At 57.2% G+C, this 14,875-nt stretch overlaps 1 protein-coding gene across 1 annotated transcript in view; it reads left to right on the top strand.

Moving 5' to 3' along the window:
* Positions 1–12,806, top strand: part of Znf469 (zinc finger protein 469) — a 41,130-nt gene extending 28,324 nt beyond the window's left edge. Inside the window, exon 3 of the mRNA XM_057754148.1 lies at positions 117–12,806. Within this exon, the coding sequence (XP_057610131.1) occupies positions 244–11,664 (11,421 nt within the window). The 5' untranslated portion in view covers positions 117–243 and the 3' untranslated portion in view covers positions 11,665–12,806. The remainder of the gene's footprint in view (positions 1–116) is intronic.
* The last annotated feature ends 2,069 nt before the right edge of the window (positions 12,807–14,875 follow it).

Genomic DNA, 14,875 nt, shown 5'->3' with positions numbered 1-14,875 from the left:
GCCTAGACATGGTCTCCATAGGAGACTTCAAAGTCTAGCATGGGCTTCCTGCCCCAGCCCACCCATAAGATCCAGCCCCCATGAACCTGCAGCTCATTTATGGTCTTTCCTTGCAGGTTTCACGCAGGACCATGAGTATAGGCTTCCCTGAGCCCCATCAGGGGGTGAGGATGGCCCCCCAGTCCATTACCTGGGCTGCTCCTCCAACCACTGCATCCTCCTAGCATCCGGGACCGTGGGGCCATGCCAGGAGAGCGGCCCCCAACTCTGCTCAGAAACTTGCAGCCCTGCCAAGTTGCCAGCAGCCTCGGGTGTCCCTCTCAACAGCCCCTCAAGGACCAAAGCTCTGCCAACAGGACCACCCGGGGCATGAGAGATGAAGGCAACAAGACCCAGACCCAAGGTTCCCCTGAAGCGCAGCTGTCTCAGGCCAAAGAGGTGAAGCAAGAGGACCTGCTCCTGAGAGCGCAGGCCCCAGCAGGAGAGAGCTGTGTACAAGCTTACTCATGGCTGGCTGGCAGGATGGAGAGCAGCCACCCACCGCTCCACAACCTAAGTACTTCAAGGATCAGATGCATCCCGGATGAGCCAACTGCAGACCCACGACATGAAGCCCTCCAGGTGTCAGACACCAAGGCTCTTCGGGTCCAAAAGACCAGAGCCCGCCGCAGGCCCAGCATCCCAAGGGCCGAGGCCCTCCCCTCCCCGGAAGAGAATGATTCCCAAAGGTGCTTTCAGGAGGCCCCTTCCAGCTTTACCTCCACCAACTGTACCTCACCAAGTGCCACCCCTGGGTCCTTCCCCCAGAGGGCCTCCCAGAGCAGTGGCACCAGCCCCCATAGGCCTGCTTCTGGCCCTAACATCCAGGCCACTGGGACCAACCCCTGGCCTCCTGCTGCTGAAAACAGCTTCCCTGGTGCTAATTTTGGGGTCCCCTCTACAAAGCCCAAGCCCTTCCCTGAAGGGAGCAGGGCTAGCAGCCCCCAGGGGGTCTCTGTCCCCTACCCTTTCCCTGTAGAGACGGCCCAGCATGAGCAGGCACCTGGGACAATGTTGTACACCTTCCGCCAGCCCTTGGTGGCTTGGTCTGAGGAGGTCCTGGGTACAAACCCCGCTTACCCATCCCTACCCTGCAACCCAGGCCAGTCAGTGGGAGCTAACACTCCCAGTGATCTTGGAGGTGCCCTCTCCCCACCTGGTGCTGCTCACTTGGTCCCAAGCCCCTTCCATGACAGTTTGCACAAGAGCATGACCAAAAGCCTTCCTGAAGGGCCCTCTCCCATTCGTGATGGACTGGGAAGTCCCAGGGGTCCCCCAAATCATCCACCACAAAGGCACTTTCCAGGGCAGGGGTACAGAGCTAATAGGGTGGGTACCAGCCCAGTGTCTCTGGACACAGAGCTGCCCACCCCTGGGCCACCACCCACTCATCTGCCCCAGCTATGGGATTCCTCAGCAGCTTCTTACCCCACGTCCACCCTGGGACCTGCGGTTGCTGCCAGGACAGCCTTCTTCGAAGACCAGCAGCTCTGCCTTCCCCAGAGTCCCCCGCTGCCCTGGTCCCCGGCGCTTACCACCCCTATGCCAAGTTCCCACCAAATGGGGGTGCTGAGCCAACTGACATTCCCCAGGGGGTCTTCTGAGTGGCAGGGAGACAGCCAGGGAGCTCTGAGTGCTCTTAATACAATCTCCAGGCCTGGGGAGACACGGACAGCTCTCAGGAGCAGCCCCGATCAGCCAAGCAGTTCCCCAAGGCTGCTAGCCTATGGTGGGCTGAAGGACCCTGGGACCCAGCCCCTGTTCTTTGGGGGTAACCAGCCCCAGGTGTCACCCCAAGGGGCCCTCAGCCTGCCCCCACCCAGGGTGATGGGAGCCTCTCCCAGTGAGTCCCCTCTTCCGTCACCTGCAACCAACACAGCCAGCAGCAGCACCTGCTCGTCTCTGTCACCACCATCTGGTAGCCCAGCCAACCCCAACTCTGAGGATAGCCAGCAACCTGGACCCCTCAGGTCCTCAGCCTTATTCCTGCCCCCGACCCATTCCCAGGAGACCAGCAGCCCCTTCCCTTCCCCAGAGCCCACACACACCCTCCCTACATGCTACCAATCAGAGTCAGCCAAAGCCTTCCCTCTCCCCACAGAGGGGCCAGGAGCTGAGGATGCCTTCAAGAGCCTGGAGGGAGCCCCATTCCCCCAAAAGAGCCCCTCACTGGGCAGAGACAGGGTGCAGGGCTTTGCTCCACAGCCACCACCGTACTCTGCCCAACACTTCTCCCTCAGCAGCGCCAGCCTGGACCAGCTAGATGTACTGCTGACCTGCAGACAGTGTGATCGCAACTACAGTAGCCTAGCAGCCTTCCTGGAACACAGGCCATTCTGCAGCCTGCTGCTAGCCAAGACCAAGGATGGCTCCCTGCAGCCCCCAGGGCTACCCACACCCACCACCACCTCAAAGGCACCCACCAATGCACACTCGGGCTTGCTTGAACACAACCAGACTGTTCCCTTCCTGCTAACCAGAGATGATCAGGGGGACAGCAAAGAAGACTCCCTGAGAACAGGCTTTCTGCCCCCCAGCCTGGTTGTTGCCCCATTCCCACTCCCCCCCACCTCGGACCTTGACATGGAAGATGATGCTAAGCTGGACAGGCTCATCACTGAGGCGCTCAATGGCATGGAGTACCAATCAGACAACCCTGAGATAGACAGCAGCTTCATTGATGTCTTTGCTGATGAGGAGCCTTCAGGCTCCAGGGGGCCCAATGCTGGGCATTCCCTCAATACCCAGCTGGGAGCAACTCCTAAGAACGCGACCCAGCCCCAGCTCCCGTCCAGAGTTGTCATGCCAGAATCTCAAACTCCCTGCACTGAAGACAGGGGCTGCCCGGCCCGAAACAGGCCCAAAACCCGCTCCCTGGGCTTGGCATCTACAGAAGCAGATGCCACCACCCTGGTCAAGCAGCAGAGGAGAGGGAAACAATTCAAGTTGTTTCGGAAGGAGCCGGGTGTGACCAAGGGCACTGATACCCCTGCCAGAGCCATCTGCCTAAGACCAAGGAAGAAGGGCCACAGTGCTGAGAGGCCCCAGCCCAAGGACCGTAGAAGTCAGGCTCGCAAGGGCCATGCTCACGTAGACCACAGTACCCCCAGGACCACCTCTAAAGAGACCAAGAGCTCCAAGCACCTGCAACTGCCCTCTGGGAAAGACACCAGGAAAAGGAGGGGTGGAGGTGGCTCCTGGAGCAAGGAACTCATCCACAAGATAGTACAACAGAAAAACAGATGCCACCGGCGGCAAGTACCACGTGGCCAGGTCTCCTGTGTCTCTCTGTTGCCTGCAAGACCACCTAGCACCCAGAAGGGCAGGCTCAGGGGCCAAGGCTATCCCTCTGAGTCTGAGGAGGAGGGTGGCATGAAGCAGCGGGATTCGGGGGGTTCTGCCCAAGACTGTTCCCGCCACAGCCGCCAACGGTGGCGCCAAGGCAAGAAGAGAAAGAAAGAGGATGCGACCCAGGACCCAAGAAAGGTCATGAGGCAAGAGCCTGGTGAAAACCTGGGCTCCCTGACTCCAAAGAGGACACACAGCCTGTTGCAGAGTTTGGATGCTAGAGAAGTCCCTGTGGAGAGAGGCTCTGAGCATAGTGATCACCCCACAGTAGCCCCAAAACATCCTCCACACGTCCTCACCACCACCGAGACCCAAGAGGAAGCAACCCTGGGCTTCCCCCAAGAGGTCAAGAAGCTTGAAGTTGCTGCTGAGCTATACCCAGACACCACAGAACTCACAGAGAGGTCCGGTTCTCCAGCAAACTGTGGTGAGAAGAGCCCCAGACCCGCTGCTCCAGTGCTCCCACAGGCTGACAGCCCCAGGCCATCCAGCAGTCACCCTGAAACACTATCAGGAAAGAGCATGCCAGCACCAGATGTAGGCTATCAACTGGGTACCTCGGGGTGCATGGAGTCCCCCAGTTTGCATACCGGAGAAGACTCCTCTGCTGCTCAGCCTGGAGGGCACCTGGCACCCATTGATAAGGCGGCAGATCCTTTCCACACTGAATCCACAATCCCGGTTTTCGAGAACTCTGGTTCTGGTTGTGACCTTGACCACTGTGACGGACACTCTATAGGATGTCCTGCTGCCAAAAGAGGGCCCCTGCCTAACAATGACACCCCCTGTGAATTGTTCCTCGGATCCAAGGACCTAGCTAACTGCTTCCCTGAAGATCTGTGCTCCAAGCCTTTAGCTATGGACACACCACCAGCGCGTAGCTGCTGCCTTGGGCGGCAGAGTATGGAGACTCTTGAGTCAGCTCCACCAAAGAATCCACCCTACCCGGTTGAAGCAGACCCAGGCAAGGTGCCTTCGCCACTGACCTTGGAGTCCACATCCCTGTTTGCAGGGCTGCCTGAGGATGGATTTGACCCACCGCTCTTTGACAGCTTGTCTGCAAACAGGGTCACCCATGTGCCCCTGGTGTGTACTGACCCTCTCCCTAAGAAACCTCTGACAGATCCCCTATATCCCCCGTTCTTGCTGCTGGAGGAAGTTTCTCCGGTGCTGCCTGGCCCCTTTCCTGGCCTCTTCAAGGGAAAAGTACTCAGTAAGAAGTGTGGCTTTGAGCAGACAGTGCCTCCCAGCCCTCCTCCTGTGCCTGAGAACGGAGGTGACTGTAGCGTTAGCCTAATGAGCAATCTGTGCGCGGATGAACTAGAGATCAAAAGGTTGGTGACTGAACTAGAAAGCCAGCTGCAAGGGGAAGGGAGCACACAGGGGCCCTTGGGAGAGCCTGAGAAAGCTGCACCAGAAGGCAGGATGGACCCGAGCCCACGGCAGGCCTCCCTGATGCCCGCACCTCAGGCCACCTCACCCCACAGAGACATCCTCTCAGCAGCCAACCTTACAAGTCTTGAGAGGTCAAGTTCACAGCAGGAAGGGGCCCTCAGGAGCCCCCAGAAACAGTGGTCGTACCTAGTCTCCTGCCACACAGGCAATGCAGCAGCTCCCCCAGGTACCCAGAAAGACCCTGGTTCTGGGGCTCCTCTCAGTCCTGAACATTTCGGCCTCAGTTTTCGGACAGTGCAGGAGGCCAGCATCTCCAGCACAGACTGTCCAGTCCCCCTTAGTGAGCCTTTGCCTGACTCCAACAAGCGACAGGCACCCTTGTTACATGCCGAGAGCTTAGTCAAGTACAGCCCAAACCATGAGCTTTTGTTTTCTAAAAATAATGAAATTTCTGGGACAGGGGAAACTTCCCCACAGCTGCTTCCCAGTAAACATAAAAGAGGGCATTCTCCAGACCCCTGTGAGGCCCAGGAGCCCTGCCCAAGTTCCTCTGCACTAGAAGGATTCGACAACCCCGGTGTCTACCTGGCCTTAGAGCCCAACTGGGTGCTTAAGGGTGAAGAGGGTGTCACCTCCCCTCCAAGTGTTAGCTCCAGCCATGACTCCAAAGGACACCTTGAGGGTCAAGCAGGAAGTCCCATGGGAACTATGCTTACCAACCCCATTGCAAAGGATCCTGGCTTTAAAGATGAGTCTGTCCCTGCAGGGGCCTCTCCACTCTCTACTCTCCAGAGTGGCAAAGCTTGGTCCCATCCCATACCAGATCCTTCCTGGGTGACCAGTGCCCCCCATGGACAGAGGCCCCAGGAACCAGCCTGTGCCTCCTTTCCTCTGCTCCAGATCCTGGGTGCTAGAGCCAAGAGTGAAGACAATACTCAGGGCCTTCATCCTGGGGACCCCTCGGAGGCCAGTGTGAAAGGGGGCTCCTCAGGGACTGTAAAGATGCCAGCTCTAACTACAGACATCCGAAAGAAACGAAGTTCCAAAGTAGATGGACATCTGGGCTCACCAGGTCAATCTAAAAAGACCAAAGGCCGAGGTCAAGCTAGCAGATTTCAACCAAATAACTGGAGGAGCCTGGGGAACCCGGACACACTCACTAAGGTTGGGGCCCGTTTGGAAGAGAGGCCGGCCAGGAGCAGAGGGGCATGTCAGGGGAACCGAGCAGCCCGGAGCTTTAGGGAACAAGCAATGCCCTCTGCAGGTCTCACCCACCCTGATGGCACATCCTCGGCTTCCATCCTGACCACACTTCCTCTCCAGATGGAGCGAGCAGAGAGAAGCCCAGAGAGGGCGGTCAGCCCACCGCTGCTGTTTAGTAATAGGGACCTGGCCCTCTCCGCCACCTCCCCAGCCACACCTACTCCCAATGACCTTGAATCCCTACCACAGGAAGACCCTGGGGCCAGAGTCAAGCCTATTGGGCCACCAGCACCTTCCTCCTATGCAGAACTACCCAGCCCCTTCCATCAGCCAGCCTATGCTGTCTTGGCACCTCTGGGAAAGGCCAGTCATGGCCAACCCTCCAAAGATGCTGGGCCGCTAACAATCCCTACATCACCGGTAATAAGCCACTGTGGCTCTGAAGTGACTTTATCCCACCACTCACTCCCAGGGACCAACGGTCCCGAAGACCCTTCCTCGGGCCCACTTGGCCCTATCAATTTCTCAGCCCCTGTAATACTTGACAGGGACAGCCCCAAAGGTATCACAGTAAGAACGTTAGAAGATTCTGGAAAAGAGGAGCTGAGGACATCTCCTGCCCATGCCACTGCTCCTCCCCCAGAGGGTCCCAGTTCCCCCAAAATAATCATCAAAACTGCCCCTCTGACCAGCATTCCCACCAAAGATGACCTAGATTCAGATGAGAGACTTGAGGTGCCAGACCCCCACTGCGTGGAAATCCCACCCCTCAGCAGCCCAGAAAGGACATACCGTAAGGACCCTTCCTTAGGGACCCAGAGCAGCACACCCTGCCCTGGCCACAGCAAATGCCACAGCATTGTAGCTGTGCCCACAGACCTTGCTACCCTGGGGACTACAGGACCAGACTCTCAGATCTGCCAAGAAGATGAGGCAGCAGCCAGCATGGAGGAACAGGACAACCCAGGGACACCTGGGGCAAGACACTCTGATGTGACACAGGTACCCAGAGCCAATGCCCGAGGCACGCCTGCGGGGCTCCACTCGGCCCTGACAGCCTCTCTAAGCTGCACAGCCCCTGACTCTAGGCCTGAGTCTCCTCAGCACGGAATCCATATCTCTCACCCTTCTCCCCAGAAGGGCCCCTTCAGCCCCCAAGAGTCTAAACGGAGGCCCCGGGGCTTAAAAAATAAGCCAGACTCGACAGGGAAGACCCCAGCCGGGCTACCCATGACCTGTGAACTCTGTTCAGCCTCTTTCCTCTCCAGAGCAGGCCTAAGCCGGCACAAAGCCAGGAAGCACCGGCCACGCAGGGAGGCTAGCTCCCAGCTGAGCCCCATGACCGTGCCAGCTTGCCAGCCTCCAGATTCCATGACCCAAGCATGCCAGACCCCTGGGAAGAGAAGCTGCAAGGTGCTTGGGAAAAGGAGATCAAGTCACTCACCCATAGGCCCTGACCACTCTTCTGAGCCACCTCTCCTCCAAGCCTCTACACCTGAGGACACCATGGGTCCTGAGATGCTGAAGGTGACTAGTGAGAAATCTGAGGGACGCAAGACACCAGCTGTTCCTCTCAACCAGCGACCACACACCCCGGGTCTGACTGAGCAAGGAAAGGGTGCGAAGGCTCCGGCCTCAAAACCAAAGAGACCAGATGGCTGGCCAGCAGACCAGCTCCATCCCAACCTTGCAGAAGTGAGAGGCCAGAGACAAGGTGGGAGACCTGCTGATTCCTCCAGCCACCCAGAGAGGAAATCAAACAGGAAAGGGAGAAAGCCAAGAGTGATGAGGGAGAAGCATGGTCCTAGAGGCACTGCCCACGTGATTTCAAACAGGGACCTCTCAAATCCATCCGCCACATGTGGTGATCTTCTGACCCCCTTGAGCCTCTCGCCCGAGGGAGAATGCAGGGCAGCTGTTAGACGACCACCTCTATCCCCCACGGTAGAGCCCAGAATGCTGGAGGATGATACAGAATTGGACACAGGGGTCCTGGGTCCAGAAGCAATGCCGGCACAGAATGCCCCCCAAGAGTGGCGAGTCTGTCAAGGGATGATAGAGAGAGAACAACCAGATGAACAGAAGGCAGCCTGGGCACAGTGGTTCTGGGGACCAGGAGAGGCCAGGCCATTGGACAGTGGAGGAGAACCATCACAGGCTGTTGAGAGTCAACCTGCAGAGGACGGCAGAGGGACCAAAGGTAGGTCAGATGGAGGCGTTGGTAAGGGGACATCTGACTTGCCTGATGGCACACACAGTCTTGAAGTGAACAGCACCATCGGCAGCTACCCCCAGAGTCCTATCGATGACTCAGAAACCCCGAGGGAAGTTCCAGGGCCCAAGGGCACCACTCCTGAAGCCCCCAGCCCAGGTCAAAGGGAACCTCTAGACTTCGATGACGAGGTATCCTTCTCTCAGCTCTTCCCCATGGATGGCCGCCTCGCTCAGAAGAAGAACCTACGTGTCTACGGGAAGCGCTGCAAAAGGCCAAAGCGCCCACCACCAAAGGAGCCTAGCCCTGAGGTGGTAGACAATGCTGTGCTCCTCTCCACACGCCTGCCCACAGATCTCAGTGACTCGGGCTCCCTCTGCCTGTCCCGTGAGGAAGAGGACCTGTGGGATGATGAAACCAGGAGTTTGCCCGAGTCCCTCCTCCTGGATGGGCTCCTGAGCAGTAAGGCACCTGGCCTTGACCCCTGGACCCCCAGCTTCAGCCTGTGGGCCCTGGATTCCAACAGAGAGGCCACCGATATGGAGGATGAGCCCTCCTGCTTCACCGAGAACCAGGATGAGTGGTCTGAGGCCATCCCTCAGCTGCACATGGTCCCAGCAGCCTGGCGAGACCTGGAGCTGTGTAGCCCTGCCTGTGAAACACCCTCTTCCCTTGGAGACATGAGTCCGGAACCCCCTAACCTGGAAAGAGAACATGATGTTAGGCTTTCTGGGAATGCTAGCATGCCCCCACTTTATGTTAAAGACTTTGAGGTGCTCAGCTCCCAGCTGGAGATACAAGACCTGTGCTTTCTAGGACCCTGTGATGACCTTGCTGACCTCCCCAACCCGAGCATCTTAGACTTCCAAACCACAGCAAACCCACAGGGGCCTCCAAACAAAAGAACAGAGGAAGCTGCCAGGGCCAGGGGAGCCAAAGGCAGAGATCGGCCAGTGAAGGGCAGGAGGGCCTCCTACAAGTGCAGGGTGTGCTTCCAGCGCTTCCACAGCCTTGGTGAGCTGGATCTACACAAGCTGGCACACAGCCCCTCACCACCCCCTACTTGCTACATGTGTGTGGAGCGCAGGTTCAGCTCTCGGGAACTTCTTCGGGAGCATCTGTGGGAAAAGCACGTGCAGGGCAAAGCTGGGCCATGGGCCTGTGGCATGTGCCTGAAGGAGGTGGCCGATGTCTGGATGTACAACCAGCACCTGCGGGAGCATGCAGCCCGCTTTGCCCGAAACGGACAGGCTCGGCGAGCCCTGGGAGACCTGCCAGGGTGCTTGGAAGGGGAGGACACTCTCACACACTTCCTGAACAGTATTGTGGAGCGAGCATCCAAACCCCAGAGGACGAAGCACTCAATTGGCAGGGCCAACAAAGAGGCATCAGAGCAAGAAGGAGAAGCAGGGAAGAAAATCCCAAGGAGAAGGGTAAAACACAAGGTGCCTGGCTCAGTCACTCCCAGCCAAGGCCAAAATGGTGCCTTGCTCCCACTCAGTCCAGCAACTGAAAGAGGCAGCCCATCTGTTCTGACCAGCAGCTCTGCCATCTGCTCTGGCTCTGTCAAAACACCCCCGACTCCATCCCCAGACCCCTGGTCCCACAGTGAGTCCCTCCTCCAAGCGGTCCCAGTGCATGAGGACTGCAAGGACCCCTCCCGTGACTGCCACCACTGTGGAAAGCAGTTCCCCAAGCCCTTCAAGCTGCAGCGCCACCTGGCGGTGCACAGCCCACAGCGTGTCTACCTGTGTCCCCGGTGCCCACAGGTCTACCCTGAGCACTGGGAGCTGAGGGTGCACCTGGGCCTGACCCACGGGGTGAAAGAGGAAAGGGAACTGCCACACATGCCTCTCTATGCCTGTGAGCTCTGTGCCAATGTCATGCATGTCATCAGGAGGTCCTTTGTCTGCAGCTCTTGCAACTACACCTTTGCCAAGAAGGAGCAGTTTGACAGACACATGGACAAGCACCTGAGGAGCGGCCAGCAGCCCTTCGCTCTCAGAAGCGTTAGACGGCCCGGAGTTCCTGGGAGGAAGACCCAGGTCCCCCAAGACGTGCTACCCAGCAAGCAGCACAGGGTGGCCGTGCCCTCCAGCTCTCCTGGGCCCAGCACTGACCCAGTCCCATCCACAAGCAGCCCCCCTCCTAGAGAGGGCTCCCTCCCTGCACTACCCCTGATCTGTTCAGAGACAGCTCCTAGCCCAATACTAGACCAGCCCAGTTCTCGAGAGAGGCCTCTGGACCAGGCAGACCACTCACTCAAGGGGAGCAACTCACCATTGACTGGTCAGGACCTTCCACCGCCATCCCTGTCTCCTTTCTCGGCTGCCTCAGCTGAAGGTACAGGTGACTGTAAGCTGGACAGAGCCCTGGAGAAACCAGAAAATGAGGCTTCCTTAGGCAGCCTTGATCCATGTAAGTGGCAAACTCCCCCAGGAGAAAAGAGAGCCCTTCAGCTGTTCTCAGGAAAACACAGGAGCCCGGGCACCCGAGGCAAGTGTGCCCCTGGCTGTTCCCCAAGAGACCCTTCCCAGCTCCAGAAGGAGAGGCTAGCGACCGCACACCACACGGTACCTGAGGGGAGACAAGAGGTTCCCTCCCAGAAGGGAAGTGCCACCAAGCCAGGGACCTGCTTGAGTTCCTCCAAGCACAGATCAGCAGCGCCCCCTAGCAAAGTGCTGAAGCTGCCCCCACCGCCAAGAAAACCTATAGGGGTGGGGACCCCCACATGTGGAGGGCTGGTCCAGACTCATGAGGAAAAGGGAAGAGCCAGCACTTCTAAAGTTAAGCTGAGACCCGGCTCTCAGGGCAGTGGGGGTCTACAACCCCCCACTCAGACAGGGGGTGGCAGCCAGCCCCAGCCAACCAGTGGACAACTCCAAAGTGAGATGGCTTCCACCCCCACTGAGCCCAACTGTCCTAGCTGGGGGAGCTCCACCCCTGACCAGCCCCCACCTCAAGCCCACACCAAGGGCAGCACCAGGGGTCCCAGAGAAGCTGATCAGCAGGGGGTCCAATTGCATTCGAGTCCCAGGGAGAAAAGAGAAAACAATGAAAAAAAGAGGAAGGGCCAGGCCCTGGGACTAGCCAGGCATGGAAACATGGAGAGCATGGGGAGAGCCCCCTCCGCCCCTGAAAAGTCATCCAGGGCCCCTCGAAAGCAAGCAACTCCCAGCCGAGTTCCCCCTGTCAAGTCCAGACCCAGTAGCCAGAGCGGCAGGACAAGGCCACAGTCATCAGCACAGAAGAAAGGGGACCTGGGCCACACTTCTGAAAAGGGCTCCTTCCCCCAGGCAAGACCCCTGTCCAGGCCGTACAAACGGGTCAGAGCTGTCTATGGCGTTGAACACACGGAGCCCCGAGAACACCGGACGGCAGAGGCCCAGAGCGACCTCCTCAGCCAGCTGTTTGGGCAGAAACTGACCAGCTTCAAAATCCCTCTAAAGAAAGACAATTCCCAGTAGTCCACAAGAGAGGGTGCCTGGGGGCCCAGCTGATGGGCTCTCTGTCTGGCCTTTGGAGTTAGAGGCAGCTCAGTTTGAGACCACTCGTCTGTTTCTCTGACTTCCCACAAATTCTGCAACAGATCAGAGAGCTGATTGCTGCTGGGGCCAGGGCTTTGTGCTGGAGGGCTAGGGTTGAGGGAAGGACCAGCCTCAGTTCCGCTGAGATTGTGCACCTGCTTTCTTGGTACCAAGTACTTAGAGTGGATCACTGAAACCATGTCCTGTTGGCCGGGTGCTTCCCACGGTAGAACCGCATTTGAAGGTTTTCACAGGGTCCCCTATCTCCTAACAGGGAAGCACATTAAGGCAGCCAAGCCAGACAGTGGCAGCTGCCTTGTCTTGCTGCTGTTGCTAAGATTCCACAGTGACCTTGGAAGTCACATGAGAGAGGACCCACACTCTCTACTTGGGCCATTTCTGAGCCACCTGGTCCTTGAGAACGTGACAGGACCATCCCCCAACCACAAAGTCATGCTGGCCTCCAGCTGCACTGCTCATGTTCCCAGCACCTTGTCCCCAGGGACTGGGTTCCTCTGGGGGATGCAGAGAAAGCCGTACTTTGGCCAGTGCCCAGCGGATCCCTCGGCCCTATGGCCCCTTCCTAGTGCCTTCCTCCCCCATGGGGCTCTGTTTCTAGGTCCCAGAAAGCCTGATCCAAAGGTTCTGGTGCTATTCCCATGCTGTAATGTGAATACAGGCTCCCTGGTCTTCTTTGACCACAGGATAGTTAGGGTGGGGAGACCTAACCAGGGAGGCTCCAGCCCAGGCCTTGAGCCTCACAGGTTTCCCCAGTTGAGCTCCAGTCCCAGGGTCCCAGCAGTGAAGGGACCCTCAAGGCTGGACTGTGGGTGTGGTTTGTGCACTGGCATGATCCTGCCAACTACATACCTGCCGAAATAGCATTGTGTATCAAAATGGGCAGGAGGAGACGCTTCCCGTTTCTCCTAGTGAGTCTTAGAGTTTCCTGCCTTGTTTTTGTTGTGTAGTTTTTAGCTTGGGTGCAATGTGAGTGTCAAAAGGTTTTATTTTGACATTTTAAACAAGACCAAATCAGGCCCGAACTGCCTCCGTAGAAGGTGCTGGGGTCTTTCAGAATGCCTCTTTCAAATGGAAAAAGACGTGGGCAGGGGCCCCTGAGGTCGTACTGTAAAAGTTACAGCTAACTCGTCTTTTCAAATATATTCCCACTATTTTCGCAGAAACTGCCTGGCTCTGTGGCATCTTTTCTTGCTCCTGCTTCTCACTGGAGCCCATATGTGGCTCAGGAAGCACTTGTTTTGATGGTCATTTCCCAGGGCCACTGTGTGCTATGAACCAAGCCGAAGCTTGGGCAGGCCAGAGAGGGACTGAAGGGGGATAGGAATCCTCTAAGATGGATTTGGGAAAGCAGAGACGTGGATGAGGTGGCATAAACAGGACCAGGGAGGGGCGGGGAAGGGATTTGACCTTACAGGGCCCTCGCTAGTAGTGTTTGGGCCAGAGATGCTCAGAGGAGTGGCTTATCTGGTTTGGGTCTTAGAAAATATTTGAAGGACTCCAAGACGGAGACCCAGTGGACCAATAGGGTCCACTGTCCTCCCCATCCTTCATCAACAGGGTTCAAGTAGCTCCCCAGTTAGCAGCAACCCCATCACCTAGGACTAGAGTTGAGTTACTGGTCAGATGTCAGAGACTGGTGGAACTCTACCCTCACACACACCCTAAAGAGCTGACTTAGGGTCAGTTTCTTAGAGACATACAGGCTCTACCAGAGCTTGACATGAGCAAGCCTCAACCCCTGTCCATGCATGCCATCCTGTGACCCATATACACACAGAGGGTATAACCCTAGCCTGACCACCAGGTGGCAGCATCCACCCAGCCTGACTTGTCACCTGAGCACAAAAACAGTCCTGGGGAACCAGTGGGTCTCAAAACACTGTGAGGGAGCTAGGGATTTCCAAATGCATATGCATCCGGCAGGCAGGTACCAATGGGAATACACACTGCACACATGGTCCACACGTGAGTGCTCTCACGTGTACAGGCACTCTCTGAAAGTACACCTGCTCAGCCTCCAGGACACATCCAGGTGCCCACTGCCTGACAAATACCTGATCTGTGTGATTTGGGATGCATTTGACAGGCAGGGACTTGACTCTAGAGAAGCACAGGGTAGGCTTATGTTGAAGTGAGAGCCAAGAAACCATGAGTTACCCAGAAGGGGGACTGCAGGGACTCCCAGGCCTGGGAATCATCAGGGCTACTATCCCACAAACCTTTCCCATATCCTCAGGCAGGGCCACTTCACCCCTGAGGCACCAAGGCCCCTCCTGGCTACCATTTCCCCTCAGGAGCTGCCTCAAGGGGAGGAGAACATAGGCAATAGCTTTCCACAGCGTCCGTTACAAATCCCCAGGTCTATCTCAGCCTGCCTAGGGAGGAGGGGAGGAGAGATGGCCAGGCCTAGGATCAGATGGGGGACAGGCAGAAACTCTGAGTTTCAACTGGGGACCGGACAGCAAGAGGTTCAAGAGAGCCATTGGCAGCGTGGACAGACACACTTGGTGTTTCTATGGCTTGAGCCCATAGTCTCTGGGGAACTGAGGCTGGAGGTTCATGGGAATGTCTGCTATCATGTCAGCGTGGCTCCAGGGATGGATGACTGGGGAAGGAAGGAAATGAAGAAAAGGCAGGCACAGAAAGACAGAGAGAACTGGGCTCAGAGGGCCTAGGTTCTCTGATGGAAAAGCCGCAGCAGCCCCAAAGCTCAGCGTGTTTATTATATAGAATCGAGCAGACAGGAGGCAGGGTTATTGCAGACAGCTGAGCAAGGAAGAAGGGTTTATGGCATACAGCTGGATGGAGGAGGCAGGTTGAGATCGTCTCAGGAGCAGTCTTTGGATCTTGATGGTCCACTGGGTCTCCACCTCAGAGCAGTCTCTGTAGGGAAGCGGTCTTCAGGCCGTAAACATGCAGGGTGAGAAAGCTATGGTGGCCATTTTCTGTACACATTGTCAACAGTTACACATGGACCAGAAGAGAAGACTTTGCCATTCCCCTCAGGTTCTGGGGTCCTTGACATGGCTGTGCCCGTGTCAACTACACACATTTACTCAGGATCTCACACACTCAGGCCTTCCTCTGCTCCCCCACAGCCTGCTTTGGACACTTCCTCGGCTTGGCTTGC

Source organism: Chionomys nivalis, chromosome 21 (genome assembly GCF_950005125.1).
Source record: "Chionomys nivalis chromosome 21, mChiNiv1.1, whole genome shotgun sequence".
In the NCBI taxonomy this organism is placed as follows: Eukaryota; Metazoa; Chordata; class Mammalia; order Rodentia; family Cricetidae; genus Chionomys; species Chionomys nivalis.
The sequence above is the reverse complement of the archived record's forward strand: the minus strand, read 5'-3'. Positions and strand labels throughout refer to the sequence as shown.